General features: G+C 45.3%; 1 protein-coding gene across 2 annotated transcripts; it reads right to left on the bottom strand.

The window, feature by feature from the left end:
- Window positions 1-1,553: 1,553 nt before the first annotated feature.
- On the bottom strand, window positions 1,554-20,040 carry SLC6A4 (solute carrier family 6 member 4). 2 transcript variants are annotated; one of them, XM_082605586.1, is made up of 12 exons: window positions 19,770-20,040; window positions 19,114-19,333; window positions 18,190-18,457; window positions 17,512-17,646; window positions 17,049-17,152; window positions 15,804-15,931; window positions 14,303-14,415; window positions 13,514-13,645; window positions 12,378-12,477; window positions 10,845-10,945; window positions 6,933-7,100; window positions 1,554-2,333 (listed from the first exon to the last, which is right to left on the bottom strand). In XM_082605586.1, exons 1-12 carry the CDS (start codon window positions 19,876-19,878, stop codon window positions 2,259-2,261), a joined length of 1,653 nt encoding a protein of 550 aa, XP_082461712.1. In that variant the 5' UTR covers window positions 19,879-20,040; the 3' UTR covers window positions 1,554-2,258. The 2 variants fall into 2 exon arrangements, with proteins under 2 accessions (XP_082461712.1, XP_082461713.1); XM_082605587.1 differs by having other exon boundaries at window positions 18,190-18,328; window positions 19,770-20,035.
- Window positions 20,041-20,677: the final 637 nt, after the last annotated feature.

Raw genomic sequence — 20,677 nt, 5'->3', positions numbered from 1 at the left:
ATAAAATCACAGAAAAAAAAAATTAACTTCAGTACTTAAATAACTTTACAATTCATTCCACTTTTATTTTTTACTGTTAGGTAAATGCTATGTTAGATGTAAAAGGTCTTTAAAAGATTAAAGTCCATTTACCAACTCAAGTTTTCCTTAAAAAAAAAAATCCATGGTAGTATTGATAAATAGGGGTCAAGTAAATGCAAACTATGCTGAGGAGAGATTTTGGATTTTTTGTCTAGTGACATTTGAAAACTTTTCAAAACACCTGTATAACACCTGGCTTGACAAAACTTTGTTTGAAAAGGTGCTTTTTAAAAAATGGTATCTTTGGAAAATGCATAAGTGTGTGTGGGATGGGGAGAACACATATCTGAATATATTTATAAAGCAAGTTCTTAAATTTGCAAAGCTATTTACCACCGAGTACGCTGCCACTTATATAACCTCTCTCCTTTCAGCATGCTGGAAGGCAAAGAGAACGGACATGAGGTAGCAGGACGGAGTGAAGGAGTGAAGATGATGAAGGCAGGTCAGTGAAGAGTCGTGTTTAAATCCCCCTCTCTTTTCCTCTAATATGTTGGGAAACTTCTCAGCAGCTAACATCTATGAGGAAAATATTCTGCTGGGAAAAGCAAAGAATCAGCAATAGAAGAATGTAGGGGGAATACAGGAAGACGGCCAGGGAATAGTGTTGGGGAAAGGAAGCCAAGGGAGGAAGCTCTATAATTGGATTGAACTAGGCCTCTGCTATATGGATCTTCTTTCTATAAGGTTAGGATTAAGTTAGATTTGTATAGAGGACTGATGTGATATGGGGCCAGATCATTGAGTCCTTTTATCATTGACTAGGCTTTACTCCCTTTAAGATTTTGGTAAGGAAATCTCACACTACAAGGTAAAATTTGTTTCTCTACCTATGCATCTGAGAGTCCCAAGCCACTGAAGGTCAAATATACTTGATTTGTATTAAGGGTTTTATGTGGCATGTCAGGTTATTCACTTAACTGACCCTTTTCCAATCAGGCTTACTTAGACTCAGTCTTGAAAATTATCGGGAGGGCTCACTATCCTGGTAGCCAACCAGGAAGGGTCAAGGGGTTGGGAGGAGGTTCATGTAAGGCTAACCCAGACTCTCCAATTGCTTTTGGGTTGAGGATGACCTTGGTTTAGGTCAGGGTACCAGATCTCTACACGCTGTGAAAATTTGATTTATCTACTCTTCACAAAGCCAAGTAACCTTAATGGTTAAACTGAGTCATTTGAAGTAGAGCTTAAACCAGATAGTGAACTGAACACTGAAGATGCATTTATCAATATTCATCTTCAAAGTACTTCATAGCCAAGCCACAGTGACTAATGAAATAGGCCAGATTTGCCTGTGGAACATTATCCTGAATGTTTAGCAGAGAGAGACAGGAAGATGGCAGTGAAGTGCAGGAAATACTAAAGCATGGCCCATAAAGGAAGATGTATGGGCTAAAGTAGTGTCGGAAAAGGAGCAGGTGGCAGAGCGTGTTGTAGTAATTATACCCTTCAAATAATAACATACATACGAATTTCAGTAGGTGGAATTTGTTAATGTAAGAAAAACTAGAGGAAATTCATATAGTTTGTAATGGGCCCAAAGTATTAGAATAGAGTTAGGGATACACTGGAACAACAGTATACACAGACACACATGCTCACACGTACACATTATTTTTCAGCTTAGCTTCTTACATCTTCCTCTCCGGACTCCAGAGCAGCACACAGGTTACAGGGTTCTAGTAGATTCCAGCTATAGAATTCTATGCTACTCAGGAAATATATGGCTAGCAAGACAGTATCCCTGTTTTCTCCTAAGTGGTTTATGCATTCATGAACAGTGAAACCTTTGGAAGCAAACGATGTTAGATACTGATGATCGTAACAAGGAATGATACAGGAGACTTTCACAGACTTGATCCTATACCTAATCCTAACTGACGATATTGTGGTTTTCATCACCTCCATACACACCCTCACGCATCCAAAGCAGTCCACTTCAGCTGCATCACAGAGTCTAACATGATAACATGTCTGGGCGATTTCACAGAAAGAAGTGGCTGGAGGCCATAAGAGTCTGGGCACCATAGTCTTTTGGGACTGTGTCTATATGAAGAAGGCCCTTCCATCGGCAGGCTTAGCTGGCAGCTCATTGACTTAGAGGGAGAAGGCAAGGTGTGACTTGTCAGAACTGGAGGAAGAGCTTGTTGGGAAGCCATTTTCCTTTCACTGATGTTTTACACAGCGTTCAAGTGGATATCCCCACAGGGAATTTCTGTCGGTGTTTCTGGAGTGATACCTTTAATAAGACGCTGTTAGGAAGAAAACATGATGTTATAAATATTCTTATAATTTAACAGTTTAAAATATTTTTCAGTATTAATATTAAAACAAAGGTTAAGTAGCATTTAAATGGCATTTAGTAGTAAATTGGAATAGTCTTACTGACTTTCCTTAAGAAAGGAATCCACAATTCTCAAATATGGGTAAAAATGGCATATTCAGGAACTATATAAGCATCTGTAAACTAATTAAGGAAGTCATCATAACACTAATGGGAGAAATGATGGACCTTCAATAGAACCTCTGCTGGCCTGTAACATGCCTTTGATGGCCTGGGAAAGGGCATCCTTTTCTCTTGTCAGAGGAGGCTTCATGTGGCCCACACGGCTTGGGAAGCAGAGTGAGCTCTGGATTCTGGCTCCCCCCACCTCAGCCATGCTCCTTGTGCCCGCATACGTGCTACAGGCACAGTGCACAGTGCCATCAGCCACTATAACAGCCAGGATGTTACTGATTTGATGAATTTACCTGTAAAGGAGCACTGGTTAGTTCATACAAGGGTGCAAATTATTACATAATTAAATTTTAAAAGATGTGCCCATTTAAATCATCATTCCTAAAGCAATCTCATGTTGACGTAGTACTTAGCACAGGGAAAAGGCTGAGAATTTTTACTTTAGAAACAGCTGAGGTACACAGAAGCTTTGGGACAGATCTGAAATATGCTTGGGCTTGGGTATGAAATATACAGCCTGCCTTGCAAAACTTAGCATCAGTGACACGAAGCAGCTCAAGGATGTGGGGAGCACTGCAGAAGCTTAGAAAAAAATCTTTGTTAAGTAAGTAAGTTGCTCAGTAAAATCTTTGATGCCAGAAGTCTGTACATACGGTGAGCAAGGCAAAATTGGATCTGAAAGCATATTTTGATTTATTGATTTTAGGTGAAGCTCTGCTACTTGTCCTTTTTATTTTGGAGTGAAAAAGTATGTAGTCCCCTTCAGTTTTTTTTATTTCCTGGTTCTGGGGGTTGATTCTTCTTTAGGGAGCAGGGCCTATGGAATTTTAAAAGTTCCCATTTTCATAGGTAATAAAGTTCACAAAATTGTACATGTTCTGTTCCTAATGACCTTAATATTCAAGAACTAAAATCTCACACTAGAAATCCATTTAAAAATGAGTTGCTGCAGTGCTCATCAACTACCTGGACATGTCAAGTCATAGAAAGCAAAATTTCACAAACCATCCTTTCCCATAGATGAATCTGTGACCCATAACTGATTAAGGAGAATTAGGCCTTTCTAATTGGGAACTGGACACATCACTCTAACTAGTCTTCAGTGGAGCTCTGCTGTGCAGAGAGAGAAGAGCGGTCAGATGTAGGGTAGAGGCAAGACCCACAGTGAACAACACTGTAAAGTAGAACATTTGGCTTTTGTGCCCTAGCCCCCACCTGCCCATTCTCCTGCCCTTCTGGCTGCTGATCTCCCAAAATGCCAGGTCCACCTTCGTCTTCCATATTTCAGCAGCATTCCAGTTGCCACATTACTATTGCTCTCAAAATTTGCCAGTCCCTGGCCTTCTGCAAGGCAATCATCTAAGCAATGGATCACTGTTGCCATTTCATGAATGCTTACTTATTAGGGACCATCTTCCCAGTGTCTTTGTGCAGGTTACTAGAGGCTTCTGGGGGTAGTGACCTAATCCAGTTGATGACTCCAACCTTGAGACTTCCAGGTTACAGACGCACATGATAGCCTCCAAATTACAGGTGAGCAAGTGGTGGCTCACTCCACAAACTGTAGCCTTGTATATGGCTAGGGCCCAGAAGAGTTAAGAAATTTACTTTTTTTTTTCTTTTTAACCATACCAAAATTTTATATGAGTTCTCCCTCCCTCATAGATAGAATGTTAAAGACCATCAAGTCTGGTATTCACAAAATATTTTAGTCCCTTGGGGTGCTGGGCAAAAACATGGCATGCTTTATTCTTCTCAGAAATTAAGCATGCACATAGGCATGTTAATAAGGCTTTTGAGAAATCCTGAAGTAAAGATACCTATTTACCTTGCCTTAATCCAGCATTCTCCAAAATTATTTGACCATGTAACCTTTTTCCCCCAGCAGTAACACTTATTGATATCCCATGGAACTACTACTACTCCTTAAAACACACTTTGGAAATGTTAATCCAATTCAATGAGCACATTTTAAAGATGAAGAAACTAAGGCCCAGAGCAGGTAAGTGACTTGCCATAGTCTTTTCCCTCCTAGGCCCCCTTGACCAGCTATATCATGATGCTTCCTGGTAACCCACTGTTTCCCATCTGGTGGCCTATGACAAACATGGCCCTGCAATCGGCCTTACCTCTACTACTAATGGATCTGAGCTCTGTTAATTATACACCTTTGGGTGGCATTTCCTTGTGGCCAACGGGGAATTTGCAAGAAAGATGATTAAGACTTGAGGTACAGTCTGTGACCAAAGAATACTGAAATTTATTAACCTAACTAGAGTTCCCACCCCTGACCTTGGCCTCTGGGTTTGAGTCAGCTGGGCCAGTGGACTATCATGACTGCCATAAAGGACAACCTGAAGGAGCAAGTACAGTGACTCTTGTCTGACTGTGTATTTCAGGCAACACCAGAGTCCAAGCCCCTTTGGGAGGAATGAGGTTGTGATAGGACTGTTTTGGGTGTAGGAAATTAGTAACTCCTTGCAGAGTTACTAATTCTGTTCACCTAGAATTCAGTTTTTCTGTTTGGAAAAAGAAGCAACCTCAGTTCTTAGAAAAGAGATGATGTTGGGCTTCCCTGGTGGCGCAGTGGTTGAGAGTCCGCCTGCCGATGCAGGGGACACGGGTTCGTGCCCCGATCCCGGAAGATCCCACATGCCGCGGAGCGGCTGGGCCCGCGAGCCATGGCCACGGAGCCTGTGTGTCCGGAGCCTGTGCTCCGCAACAGGAGAGGCCACAGCAGTGAGAGGCCCGCGTACAGCAAAAAAAAAAAAAAAAAAAAAAAGAAAAGAGATGATGTTTAATGGCCTCATGTTCTCTTGCTTCATGTTTCTTATGAAATGTTTTAGGAAGATGAGTATGATGATCTGATATTTAAGTTTTGCTTCTCAGAGCCCATAGACTAGCCCACCTATGCTCTCAGGTCATTATAGAGCACAAGTCCCTCTAGCTATCCCCCAAATACCACTCTTCACCTTTGAGCTTGTCTCCTACAAAAGCACCCACCCACAGGCTTGTAAGTGGCCACTCCTTCAGGCTCTACTGCCACAGTAACCTTACTATGGCAAGAAACACAACCAAACAAGTAATGACCCAAGCATTTTCAATTCTGGTGACATTGCTGGGAATCCTGGCAGCCTGAACACTAACTCTGGCAGTACCGGATGAAAAGTGGCAACTCATCTCTCCCTAACCTCTAGAGCCAATTTCTACATTAGCAAACTATTAGTACCCTGAGGACACAAAAGAGAAGCTGCGCCTAAACATGAAAGAGCATTGGACCAAAAACCAGAAGACTTGGATTCTGAGCCTCCCTGTACTGTGTATCCCTGGACAAGTAAGGAAACTATAAGCAGCATGATTCCCAGACTCAGTATCTTTGTCTGCTAATGATACCTGCCCATCTACCTCACAAAGTATTTTGATAACAAAATAAAATAGTCTACATGAAGATGCTTTAAAATATATACAATCTTATACAAATTGTAAGATTCTGTTATTGAAATTTTTGCAGGACATTATTCATTTACTGACATGAATCTTGCTAAAATGGCAACTTTTTTTTTCACTCCAGTGACTTGAACTAAAACTACGGTATTGTTGCAACACCCTTATTTAGTGATTTTCATAACAGCCCTTGTAGGGCTTCCCTGGTGGCACAGTGGTTAAGAATCCGCCTGCCAGTGCAGGGGACATGGGTTCGAGCCCTGGCCCAGGAAGATCCCACATGCCGCGGAGCAACTAAGCCTGTGCGCCACAACTACGGAGCCTGCACTCTGGAGGCCGCGAGCCACAACTACTGAAGCCTGTGCTCCACAACAAGAGAGGCCACTGCAATGGGAGGCCCACGCGCCACAATGAAGAGTAGCCCCCACTCGCTGCAACTAGAGAGAGCCCCCATGCAGCAACAAAGACCCAACCAACGCAGCCAAATTAATTAATTAAAAAAAAAAAACCTTATCACCCTGCTGTTAGAAAATGACCACAGACATTTTCCATCATAATCTCCACTTAAATCCACTTAAACCAAGTGGATTTAATTTAAATCCACTTAAATCAAATTTGCATTATTGCTCCAGACACCACTGATCTGATGTCCATGCCCAATGCCATGCAGGAGGCAAAGCAGTTTTCTGATATGTTTAGAATGCTATACGCCAAGCTGTGTGCTATGGTGCACCCAAATGGCCAGCTCACTCTTTCACCTTTGTACTTGAGGCAAGGTGACAGTGGCAGCTGTTAGAGGCTACACGATGGTATAGTTATATAATTATATAAGAGAGCCTCCTGGTGAATTCTTGTGGTGGACTTACATCCTTTGAATAGAGCATAAGAAGAGAACCGTTTTCTCCCCAAACAGGTACCAGTCTGAACACACACACACAGTAGCACATACCTCCTTAAGTGTCCCTGGAGTGATGATCAGCCGATAAGTTATATACATTGGGATGCAGATGAAAGATGAGGTTCCTATGCAGTAACCCAGGATGATGCTCCACTGAGGATAATTATACTGAAAAAGTCGGAGCTGTGGTGGGCTCATCAAAAAACTGCAAATGATGAACTAAAACAAATTCCAAGAAACATTAAAAAATCTTCACGATATCCACACAGAGACAGTCCGGATACCACAAACACTGAACACTAAAGCTAAGACACTTTCAGGAAATTGCCTAAGTGTGATATATCCTAGACTGAACTCTGACACAAGTCACTAATTTCTGTGCCTCAGCTGCCAACAATGAAGCCGTTAGGGACTTATCTTGATTTTCCTCCCTACCCCCCACCTCAGCCCCTACAGTGGGGATGCCAAGGCCTCAGAAGGTTATTTAGGGGGGTTGCAGCGCCCCTTTCAGGGCAAAGGAGAAGAGACTGGCATCCATCAGGAGTGGTTCAGGCCCCGATTTGTGAGACAGTGGAGGAATAAACTGGGAGACTTCTCCACAGCTCCTGCCAGTCCTAGGGCTTCATATTTCTTTCTGCTTTGTTATCATTTCCTCCTGCGTTTCTCTGTGGTGATTGTTTTTGGTAAGATGGAAGGCACCTGGGTCCAGGAAACATCATAAGGTTCTCAAGACCTGGAGAAGACTCAGGCTCCTAGGTAAGAAGTTCTCCCTCTCCCCACTTTCCTTGCATTAACCCCAGGCTAAGAACAGGGATTTCAACAAGGATGGCTCTGCCGTGAGGCATCTTGACAATAAATGACTGCCTGCCACAGGCCCTTGTACTGAAAGGAATAATGGAAGGAAAAAGTAGCTCAATACACTTTTTACGTGAAAATTCAGTGAAGATTCCGACCAAGAAAAATTCCATGGTGTGCTTCCAGCACTCGGTTTATGAGTTTTCTTATTTCAGTTTGGTTTCCAGAGACAGCGTAAATACCAGTCTTTGCCTAGTAACCGCTGTGCTGAAATCGTTATTGCTCTTGATTTAATTTTATCTTATTATTTCATAGTCATAAAGAAGACAGTAATGTAAATTATTTGTGGGCTTAAACATCTATTTATATCTTTTTTTTCTTTCTCTTCAGATAATAAGATGGGAAATTGTTAAACACACATTCATCTTCAGAACAGTGTTATCCTAAGTCCAGGAGGAAGCTTTCAAAACAAGAGCCCAGCCAATCGCAAACCTTTCTCTGGACAGACTCTCCTCAGCCCCAGACCTGGCTACTAAGAAAGGTAATTTTGAAATAGGGAAAGGTGGGGTCTGGTTAGGAGCCATCCCTGCTGTAACTCGTCTCATCTTGATGTCAGGTGTGTGAAACCTGATGCAGTTCAGGGAGGGCTCAAGCTCTCATTGTGGCCACTAAGTATTGCTCCAGACACCCCCTCATACATCTCCACCTACTGTTGCTCATATACGATATTTCTCTTTTTTATAACTTGGCTTCAGTGAAAAAGAATATTTTTAGTAAGCTACTCGTTGCTTACCTAAAGCAGCTTTAAAAAGCCCAAAGCAGAGGATCTGTTAAGTAAACCCAGAAGTGGAAGACAGGTTTGCCTCCTCTTAATTGGGCCCTGGAGCACTTGCCTTTAGAGTAAGTGAGTAGAGTGACATTACAGGAATTATGTCATGTCCCTGAACCCAGATCTGTACCTGGGTTTTGCTGGGCACGGAAACTCATTGGCTGTACACCAAGAGTTCACCCAATTTGCCAGACAACCACAGAAATGAAAATACTAAAAGCCTGGGGCCAGGACTAGGGTAAGGCATATGAGATATTCACCTTGGGCACAACATTTAAGAGGATGTCAGAATTTCAGTAATCAAGAAATAATAATAATATAATATTTTAGTGCAATACTTTAAAAAGACAAGCTCTGACAGGGCCAGATTAGGGCAAGGTGAGTGAAGTGAGACATGCAAGTATATGGTTGGATCCTGTGTTTATTTAAAACGTTGGCATTTTGCTCATCAGGGACTTTTTTTTGCATTAATTTTGATTTTTAAAAACTACTGCATAAAAATAGTATTTATCGGGACTTCCCTGGTAGTCCAGTGGTTAAGACTCCATGCTTCCACTGCAGGGAGCAAGGGTTCAATCCCTGGTCGGGGAACTAAGATCCCACAAGCTGTGTGACGCAGCCAAAAAAAAAAAAAGTATTTATCTTGACTACTGAGTTTTTTGGCACCCCCGGAAATTTTACGTCCAGGATGAGTGCCTTGCTTGCCTTTCCTGAGTCTCAGCCCTGAACATCATTCCCTCCCTGTGTGGAGAATATGAAAGTAGACAGACAAACAAACATGGCTTCTTCCCTCAGGGAACTAATCCAATATCTCTCCTTCCTTTGAAAAACAAATGAAAAGATTTAAGTAGATTATCAAGAAGCACTGGTAACAATATAATAACCCATTTATGTCAGGACTTCTGCTTCTAGTAATGGCAGACTAGTGATCCAGACCAACCCTCTCACTGAAAACAACTAAAATTTCTGGATTTAAAAATACATTGTTTTAAATTTACCAAAAAGCAACAGCGAGCTGACAAGGTAGTAAGGAACTACCAGGCCAAGATCTAGAGGAACACTGGAGCCCACAGCACACACCAGAGCCCCCAGGCCCTGAGAGTATCTGCTGCTTGGGGCAAAGGTTGGCTTTGGTTCTGGAAACCTCCAGGGTCCAGGGGAATGGAAGTCAAGGAGGGATTCTGGGGTAGAGAGAGACACATGCAGCATTATGGAGGCAAGAATGAGCACGCTGTCCATCTTACAGGTTAACGTCGAGATGTGCGGGTACAGAAAAGCACAAAAAATTAAGAACTACCCCGAGAAAGTCAAAATAGAATGCAAAAAGGGTTGTTTTGAAAGAAGGGGAAGGCACAGATGCATACATGTCCTAAGATGAAATGGATGGTCCAGATATCCTAATAAGCTGGAGCTGGACTGAAGGAACAGTCTCTGGCTCTAAAAGATCAAAAAGCTCCCCCCACCCCAAATCAAGTTACAGATAAATGAAAGAACTGAGAGTAATCCCTGCTGATGTGCACGGAGTCACTTTACCCCAGGCTACCTCAGAGTGCACTTGGGATGTTAGCAGGGTGCTTATCCATCTTGGGGCAAACATCTCCTTCAGACGGGTACTAGGAGGGACGTAGGGGCACATGCAGCAAGGATGGAGTCAGCACTGAACACGTCCTGGCAAACAGGCAAACCTTGGAGCTGAGCTCTCTCATTCTACAATGAATGGATTCTACTTTTGACTCAGATCTACACCAGAGAAACCTGGCGGGGGGTGGGGGTGGTCTTTAAGAAAATGAATACAGAATTACTAGGACCCTTGTTAGGTCCTTCATGAGCAGCACAGTAAATACTTCCCCGGCCTTGAACAGTTCTTGTCATGTGACCTTGGACCCTAAGCCTCAATTTCTCTGAAACTGTGAAATGGGGGACTAGAACTCTACTTCATAGAATTGTTGTGAGAGTTGAAACAGCAATGGGTGTTAAGTTTAGCATAAAGTCTGGCCTGGCACTTTACTGCTCAATGAACGTTATGTGCCATTATCACGGAGCAGGGGAGGGATGACATAATGTGACAGAAACCGGAAGAGTGGTTAACTATGGGGGGGCACAGTGACTGGGAGGGGACACAAGAGGGGCTTGTGAAGTACTGGTCATGTGTTTGTTTCTTGGTATGGTTTTAGCTACAAAATGGTGCTCAATTTATAGAATTTCACTGAGATGTACACTTATGATTTGCACACTTTTCTGTATATATATGGTACACTTCGATAAAATTTATTTTTTTATGAGTGTTTGAGGGTGAATCTTTCTCCAGGGCAAGAAGGAGAAGGGAAATGACAACTCACCAGGAGAAACAGAGGGCTGATGGCTACCCAGCAGATCCTCCAAAACCATCCAGGGCTGAAGCCAAGCATTTCCTTCACATCACTGCAGAACTGATTGATGCCTAAAATCATCCAAAAGAGAACGAGACTGACTGACTGAGAGAGGAACTAGACTGTCCTCCTATCCCTTGACTCTCAGAGAGAGTAGCAGCTCTGGAGTTTCTCCAAAGGAGGGGCTCGGGGGCACCAATCTGGTCTGAAAGTGAGATGGGGCACTTGTCACAAAAATGCACGTTACAGTAAGCAAAGCTCTTTCTACACAGAGTGGGAGGATTGGTGGACATCTGGGGAGGGACCTAAAAGCCCCCTCTTGGTGCTCACACTCCCCTTCTAGGATTTCAGCATATATCTGATTTTATCGTTAGTGTAGAAAAGGAAGTGGAATTTTGTCTAAAAATGGTGAACCCACTTGACAGACTGACTCTGACCATATGCTGGAAACTTTCAAGATAAAATTTTAACCACACTATTGCTCATTCATATGTCAGATCAAGATCAAGGTTCTTCTCTACAAAGTAACTGGCATGGCAGTGAGGACTCGGGGGAGATGTCGACAAGGGGAGGGAAGGGCGCTCTGCAGTTGCTTCCCTGCAAGTGCCCAGCAGGTCTGTAACATCACACACCTTGCACTTGGTCCTCCGAAGTGCTGAGGAGGTGGGGAGGACTTCTTTCAAAGAAAAAAAAAGGTCTCACATGCAACTCAAAATGTGGGCCCCCCCTTCTTTATATTACGTGTAATGACACACATGCTAAAGCTGTTCTGCTATCAATAGAAACTAGGAAAATATTTTCAGAATGAAATCATCATGTCTTGATTTTAAAGATGAAGAAAGGCATCTCTGAACTTGGTTTTCTTCATTTCCATTGCCTGTGCCCTCCTCATCCTCGCCCAGGGGCTCTTGGGATCCCTGCCCATGAACCTGTGTCAGCTCTCTCCGCTCCTGGTGGTTTCACCCTTATCAGATTCCATCCCACAATGCGGGGGGCATAAATTGGAGGCTTTACCAAGACAGATAATCCAAATAGGAACATTCTTGCCTCTTCCCTAGAAGATAAGCTCCTAAACTCTGTCTCAGGGCTCCGGAGGGAGTGCTCGTTTGTGAAATTTAAAGTGGGGCCACTCTATGTAACAGCAGAATATTGTACACTCTGCAAATGCATTCACTGTGCACTAGTTCTTTGTTGTCTGTCCAATTCTTAGAGCCTGTTGGGATCTTAAGCAACCACTGTGGATGAGCTATAGGGAACCACTTCAGCCCTGTCTCCACTGGGTAAACATATAAACTCAGAAGAAAAAAACATCCTCCCAGGAGTGCAGGCAATCTGTTGCACAGAGTGTGGAGGAAGTGATGACCTGTTTTTGAAGAAGGGATGCAGGAGGTGACGTCTTGTACACCGGCCTGCTTTTCCCTGACGACATCAGCCCTTCTGTATTCTGGTGGCTACGTGGGCTGGTGTAGGAAGGATCGTGGCTAGTGGAAGGGAGCATCTTACCATAGAACCAATACACAGCAATTGCTTCTATCAGGGCAACAGTGAGCACTGCGGGTCCCGTGGCAAACTCCTCCAGCAGCTTCACCACATAGGCCCCTCCCTGGAAATGAGACCACAAACCCAGTTAAAGGCCCTCTGAGGCACTGCCTCCTCTTTACGACAGGAGCAAAAAGAACTTCTTAGGATAATTCTGGAAAATTCTCACCTTGGGTCTAACATAAGTGTCCCAGAGCCTACTTCTTGGACTGGCCTTGGCAGATGGGCAAGATTTCACCCCATCAGACACGCCTCTTCCCGCCCTACAGGTCACTCTCGTCTTGCTTCCACTCCCCACTAAGCTTTAAGAGACAAACTCAAAAGCACCTCTGGATCTGTTTTCAACTTTCTTCAATTTACTGAATACCTACTGTGTATTCTACCCCAGAAAATCTACACTACCAGACACACCAGGCCCAGTGCCCATGGTTTTGCCTCTGTCCTAACTCACAAATCCCTTGGGTCCTACTCAGGGCCCCACAACCCTGCTGAAGCTCCAGAGTCATTGGGGTCATGGCTTGAAGATGTTTATCTACAAAATCTGCCTTGAGTCAGAAGGATACACGCCTACAATGCCTATGGGTACTATCTGATGCCTGATTTACAGTTTGACAGTATTTGCCTCAGCTACCCAAAAAAAAAAAAAAAAAAAAAAAAATCACTGGAGAAGGTCTAACTTCTTTACCATTAAAATTCTCTGGAGGAGATGAAGTGACATTACAAACGAGATGCCAGCCTCCAGATATTCAGCGTATCAGGACATCAGGGCACTATTCCTATGAAAGCAGCCCTAAGGACTGGAAATAGACTGAAAAGGCACATCTTAGTTTTCCTCCAGATAGTCTGTCAAGCCTTAAATCTAGTTGGATTTGCTGTAAAATGCTGAGCCTCCAGATACCACGCCCAGATTCTTCAGACAGATGCCACTAGAAGCAACTTTTCTTCTTCTCCTTGATGACTAACTTTTTAACAGCAGTGACAACTTCTCTCCCTTTGGCCCCAAAGCCAGGGCACCTTGTGGGCTGGAAAGGAACAGCCTCTTGTAACATTCTGTTGCCCTAGGGGAGGCTGACTCTTAAGTTTAGGGTTGTGGTACTCACAAAAGTCAGGGTGATCAGGGATCCAAGGAAGCAGGTAATGACCACGCTGAGCACAAACCACTCTCGGCGCTTGGACCAGATATGTGGAAACTCATCCAGCACGGCTGTGATCACCCCCTCCAAGCCTGCAAACTGAGAGGGGCACACAAATGGTCTCTGTGTAGACTTTGGGACAAATCTGCTACCTCTAGGACAGCGAACAGAAGGGAGGGGTTAGACTGCCAAGTGACCTGTCAAGCTGATCATGACCAGTTCCCCCTACTCACCGGCCCTCACTGGAAACATATCTCCATTTTACCCCGTCATTTAGAACCCATTCCTAAGGGCATCAAGGAAAGAAAGTATAGCACATGGAGAGGACTTCTTTACATGAGGTCTCTCGGGGAGACTTGGGTTGCACCAGAAATGCCAACTGAAAGCTGAGATTCATTCCACACTAATGGTATGAATGCTGGGCTGCAGGGCACTGAGACACAAGCGTGGCCTTGCCCTGGCCTTCAGGTGCTGCCAGTCTGGTCAAGGGACAGTGCAGTCAGTGCACAACAGCTCACGTATGCTGAGCTCGTGGCCTGTGCCTGGCACTTCACCCTCATTATCCCATTAATGCCTCTAATGTACTAGAGGGCAGTAAGCACCCAAGTGAGCAGGGGCTGAGGGAGCACCAGGAGGGAGCAGCCAACATGGCCTGGGGTGGCCAGGGTGGGAAGGAATGGATACAGCTTCCTTCCCCTCCTCCTCCCCCCCTTCTCCCTCCTCCCGAGAGCCGGATTTCCCTCCCCATTCACTTACTGTGCTGTCCAAGCCCAGTGTGATTAACATCAGGAAGAAGATGATGGCAAAGAACGTGGATGCCGGCATGTTGGCTATGGCTTCCGCATATGTGATGAAGAGCAGGCTGGGGCCTGAGACAGAGCGGGAAAGAGGAGGAGGTGGTCGCTGAGACCTGCCCTACGAAGATGTCTCAGGAGAAGCTTGGCCACACCAACAATTACAAATCCCGTCACAAAACCCGACATGTGAATCAGGGTTGGACATGTACCAACTGCTTCCTCACACCCCACACTATCCTATCTGGACATCCTGGGAGGCAGGAAGGGAACGGTATCCACCTTGAAGAGTATACGCCCTCAACCAACACGGAGAAACGAAACAAACCTGAGACCTCAAGACTAGCAAAGCTGAGCACGAATTAGAGTGTCCGCTATAAATTCAGTGCTTTGTTTTTTCACCATGAGGATTGATATATCTCTGAAGTCTCACAGCGTTTAGCTCTCTCTTTAGCTCCGAAACAGTAGGAAATGTTATATTGATTTCAGAAGAATCATAGCGGCCTCGGAATAAAGACCTCCAGCTATTTTGAAGTCCTTTTTGATAGTATGAGGGACATGTCTTCAACCTCTCATGGACTAGATAGGCCGCCCTTAGTTTGGGGCATGGAGTTCATCAGAGCACCGTGTCAGGCTAAAGACAGATGTATGTTTGCAAGAAAGCCCTGGGACTCCATCCACAAGATCCCATAACCTCTTCTTCAATGTCTGTCACTCTTTTTCCATGAAACCTTATAGTACAGTAGAGTGCTACATCATCTACATTTAATTTTTCTGCAAAGGATTAGTAATCATTTGCTTACTAGACTTGGACCCATCACAGGACCCAAACACACTTTTTTTATTCTGTTTTGTTTTTTTAATAGGAATTGCTATCTATCTATTTATTTATTTAGGCTGTGTTGGGTCTTCATTGCTGCACGGGGGCTTTCTCTAGTTGTGACCAGCGGGGGCTACTCTTCGTTGCAGTGCACAGGCTGCTCACTGCGGTGGCTTCTCTTGCTGCGGAGCACGGGCTCTAGGCCAGTGGGCTTCAGTACTTGTGGCTCGCAGGCTCTAGAGCGCAGGCTCAGTAGCTGCGGCACACGGGCTTAGTTGCTCCACGGCATGTGGAATCTTCCTGGACTAGGGCTTGAACCCGTGTCCTCTGCGTTGGCAGGCGGATCCTTAACCACTGAGCCACTAGGGAAGTCCCCCAAACCCACTAGTTTTAAAAGCCATCATCCAAGTCATATTTCCAAGCCCACAGTGTATTCAAGGCCCCAGTACTGGGTGCCAAGGGAGCTGCCCCATTACCACCATGGAAAGGGTTGAAATTTCCAAGGCAGTAAGTTTCTCTAAAACCTTTGAGAATTTTAAGAGGAACATTTATAATAATGCAAAAGTTAGATACTTGTAAAGATCCAAAGAGCAGCAAAGCAATTCAGTGGAGCCAGGAACCCAAACAAAACCCGAGGTCCTACCTGCATCTTTGGCCACCTCAGACACATCTTCGTTCCTCATCTCAGCCATATACCCCAGCACTGTGAAGATGACAAATCCTGAAACGAAGCTCGTCATGCAATTCACCACACTGGTCACCAAGGCGTCTCTGGAGCAGAAAACCCAAGGGGCCTGAGACATTTCCAAGTCAGGAATCTAAGGAGCCTCTGTCTCCAGCTGTGACAGGGGTGAGTGGGCTGAGCTCACAGGGACTTCAAGCCTGTCCGGGTGTCTCCTCCCCTCCTGCCGGGGCCCAGCCTCTCAGATGGGTTGCATTACCTTGAAGCACAAGCTGCTGTTACCACCACGCCTGGCATGGGGAGAACAGCAGTCAGGGGTGGTTTTAAGGTGGTTTTAAGAGATGATTCTGTTGTAAACCAGCACAGCACAGACCTGGATTTCAAACAAGGCTTGCTCTGAAGCAGGGCCTGAGTTGCAGCGGGGGCCCGGAGGAGGCCTTGGCCTTACATTTGTGAAGACCTCAGATTTAGACTTTTGACATTATGTGTAAATGAGGTTATAAGAGTGACACAAAGATATCCTGACACTTTTAAAAGAGGACTTCATCCTATGACTTTAGGCTGGTGTCCCAATGCAAGGCCACATTGCTTAGGGTGCCTGTAAATTCCTTTTTTAAAAACTAATTAATTCTATAATTATCTTAACGAATAGCACGATCAGACTGCTGGACATTGCCATCTGTGATAGAATATTAAAACAAAGTTAACTCTAAAGATGGAGTGATATTTAAATCATAATTGGCGTCATGCTCCCTGTTTTGTCACATTTCCGAAATGAGATTTTGACATAAAAATTACGGCATTCTATGTTGGTCAAAATAGCTCAATAATTATTCTTTTTGTGTATATATACATAAATAAATTATCATAATTTTGTTGTTAAATACATTAACAGGTCAAATCTAAACATTGAATGTATGTTGTGATTTTTGTAAACCTGCTTTGGAATTTCTTCATTTTTCCTGACATATAGAGAATCTCACAAAACAGAAGTGGCCTGGAGCCTCTCTCAACCCCTGAGTGGCCTGGGTGAGGCTATGGTCTGGGTGAGTGGCCAGGCACCTGTGGCACCCCTGAGGGTCAGAGTGTCAACGTGGCCTAAGCCTGGCCAGGTTTGAGGCCATCGGTTTGATTGCTTTCCTCCAGACCAGCTGACTTACACTCACTCCACTTTCAAGCTTTGCTTGGGGGGCCCCAGATACTCACTGGTAACAGTTGTTGTTGAATTTGTTGTAGCTCGCAAAAGCCATCAGGACCCCAAAGCCAGGACCGAGAGAGAAGAAGATCTGGGCGGCCGCATCCACCCACACCTGCAACATAGCAGAGGTAAGGGCCAGGGCTGAGACCCAGGCCATCGCTGAGCACCAGCGGGGCCGGCGCCCTCACGCCTCCATGTGGCTACATGCAGAGGCAAAAAACAGGCTTCTCAGGGCTCCTTCCAGGGCTGGCCACATACCAAGTGCAAACAAATGTGAGTTCTCTTCCTATCACTTAGACATAAACCAACGCAGTGGCCTCAACTGTACTTTTCGTGCTTGTATTTCTGGTTTAAAGCATCACTGCAGACTTGCCACTGAACCCAAATTTCAGTTGTTCCTACTGTCCTATTCGGAGGACTAGCTTCAGTTGGTAAAAAGATAGGTGCACACTGCTTTCCTCATTATCTTACCCCTGTCTCCAGGAGTTTCTGCCAGTTGGGTTTCAAATAGAAGAGAACTCCCCTCCAGGCTCCGGGGAGGGTGGCCCCCCTCACCAGCAGGATCGAAAGGATGATGTAAGGGAAGGTGGCTGTTACCCAAACCACCTGTAAGGAAGGAAACATAGGTTATCACCACATGAATGCTGGTGTCTTATTCTTGAAAACCTCCAAGAAAGAAGATCTACCTCTTTTTTTTCTGTAATTTTAGGAGGCAGGGTGGCAGAAAGATCACAGCCTTTAAAATCATACAGGGATCTGATTCCCTGCTTGCTGGTACTAACTACCTCTAAACCCATTCCCCATCTGTAAGATGGGGGAAATACCTAGCAGGAGGCAGAAGTAGCCAGTGTATACAAAACACTGTACATGGTCCATGATGGGTTTTCAGTAAATTATTGCCACTATTATTAGTTAGGACACTACCAGCGTGTTAAAGGAATTTTAAAAAAATCATATAATGGTTCTTGGGATTGACCCATTTCTAGAATTTTCTAACCGATTTGGTGACGAGAGACTGAAAATCATGGAATGTGTTTGGTGTAAAGGAAAACAGTCCCCCTGTCTCTGGCTATCCAGGCCACTGAATTCTGAGTTAGATCCTCCAGGGCCCCTTGGTAGGCCTGGATCAGCAGCCAGAGTCCTCCTCACCTTGCCAGATGTTTTGACACCTTTCCAGATGCTAAAGTAGATAATAGTGAAGATCAGCATGATGCAGAGGGCAAGCTGCCAGCTGATGCCCCCCAGGTCCTGGAGCCCCTTTGACCGGTGGATCTGCAGGACGTGGCGCCTGAGTGAATGAGAAAGAAGGACCAGTGATGTGGTCTGAACAGTTACCTGAGCATACTGCGTGTGATACCTCTGGGAGGACCAAGTGGTCAGCAAGCCTCTGGAAGAGCTGGGAGGGGCTCTGCCCATCCTGAAGGAGAGAACAGGGCAGTCAAGCCGACCAACCCTGGGAAGAGCGCTCGGCCCAAAAGCAGACTTCCAGGTCTCCTTCCTAAGCTGGGACCCAACGAATGACTAACATGACTGGCTTCTGGGTGCATGTGGATTTGTATGTGTGGGCAGTGGGTCCCTTCCCCACCCCAAAACAGCTCCCTTTGGGCTGCTATTGCCTGAAATTCCAGCATTAAAGAAAACTACCTACTCCAGGCATCTTCTTCCAAAGGGTAGATCCCACGTATTAAGTGAATACATGAAACCAGAAACTCTGTGTAGTTTCACACTATTGAAGTAGTGGGAGGCTTTGCTTCCATGACAGCTGGCTGCAAGGAGGGCCCAGGAAGAAGGGCAGTTTTGATGCAGGGGAATAGTTTTGGAATGTGAAGGTAGGGACCGGCCTGGGCACAACAGAAGAGAGGGGGACGGCACAGAGACCCGACTGTGGACCATTCAAGGTAGTCTCCCAACTCCCTCAGTCACATTTACTCCCCCTCCCCGATAGCTTCATCTCTCAGAAATCCATCAGCCAAGAGGTGAAGAGCCCCTGGATCCCACCTCCCTCCTAAGAAGCCAAAGCCCAGGAGTGTGGCCTGCCCCTAACAGGCCACCCCCTCACTTACATGCACTTACGTATAAAATTCTTCTGCAGGGGATGTTGAGTGGAGTGTCCAGGTGATGTTGTCCTCGGAGAAGTAGTTGGTGCAGTTGCCAGTGTTCCAGGGGTTCTTACAGCTGGTCCAGGGCAGCTGGGCCGCAAAAGAGGAGATGAGGTAGTAGAGCGCCCAGGCCATGATGGTGTTGTAGTAGGAGGCGATGTAAAAGGCAATGACGCAGATGGCGTAACCGATCCCTGGGAGAGAGAGGGCGAGGGAGGCCAAGTTTCAAGGGCAGCCCAGCAGTTAAGCAGGGCGTCGGAGGCACTGCAGCCCGGGTGAGGGGTAAAGGTGGGGCTGCCATTCATCCATCCTCCAGAGACTCCAGGAGACAGTGGAAAAGTGGCAATATGGTAGATTCCTTATTTGTATTTGCAAGGTTACACGTTCTAGAAAATGTGTACATGTGCTATTAATGCTTTTTCTATTTAGTTTACTTTTAATTGCCATTTATTCTATTTTGCTTTTAACAATCTCATACTGCTTGAGCAGTCAAAACCTTAATTACTCAAGTTATCTCCCAGGGATTCTTAAGGCCTAACTGATTCCAGAAGAAGGTCCCCAGCTCGACCCATTGATAGAAATCATCACTTCCTGGGAGGACCCACTCACCCACCCAAGCCTTTCCGTTACCTTTGAAAATCGGGCAGATTTTCCTCCATATCGAAATGCATCCATTTCGGTGGTACTGGCCCAGCGCGAGCTCCATGTAGAAGAGCGGGATCCCCCCGAAAACGGCCATGATAGTGTACGGGAGGAGGAACGCCCCTGAGGCAGATGAAAGACAGTTTCACTCCCTGCCCACATCTGACCCAGGACAGCCCAACTGATCTGGACACACAGAGCCATCTGATGCTCCAGAGTCATGAAGCCACCCTGTCCTGAGTGACCTCACATGGTGCTCCCCGGGTCTTAATCGTTTGCCGGAAGTAGTAGTAGACAGAGCTCCACAGTGAAGTGAGGTTTGGGAGGAGGCGGAGAGTATGTGGAAAGGAAACTGGGTCTGGGAGTCAACAGAAGAGGCCCTAGGACCAGTTCCACTTCTAACTGCCTGGAGGACCCTTCTCTCTGGGCCTCTTTTTCTTCCACTAGAATCATGGGGTTGAGGAGAACTGAGGTTCCCAAACCCAGCCCCTCATCATAATCACTGGTAAGCTTAAAAACACACAACCCACCGTGACCTCCTGAAGCAGAAGCTTCAGGTGTGAATAAAAAAGATTTTTTTTAAGCTCTCCAGGTGATTCTGATGCAGTCAGTACATGGACCAGCATTTGGGACCCTTGGAACAGGTCTCCTGTGACAACCTGTACAACAGCTGCAATTGTCTGTTGACTACTGCAAGTCACTGAATTAGTATCTTTGTTCATCTGTATCCCTGGCTTCAGACACTTGACTACTGATGTTTGGTTATATTTCCATAACTCCATGGAGCCAGACTGCTCCCTCCGGAGCCAGATTTGTAGGTGTGGCTGAAATTTGCAGGCAGTTTGCTACAGAATGAGAAAGTGCAGAACTGCTGTACCACTGGAGATGCTGGTGTC

The sequence above is a fragment of the Mesoplodon mirus genome, assembly GCF_964341445.2.
Source record: "Mesoplodon mirus genome assembly, chromosome: 18".
Taxonomy (NCBI): domain Eukaryota; kingdom Metazoa; phylum Chordata; class Mammalia; order Artiodactyla; family Ziphiidae; genus Mesoplodon; species Mesoplodon mirus.
Note: the sequence above shows the minus strand (reverse complement) of the source record. Positions and strands in the feature narration are given on the sequence as shown.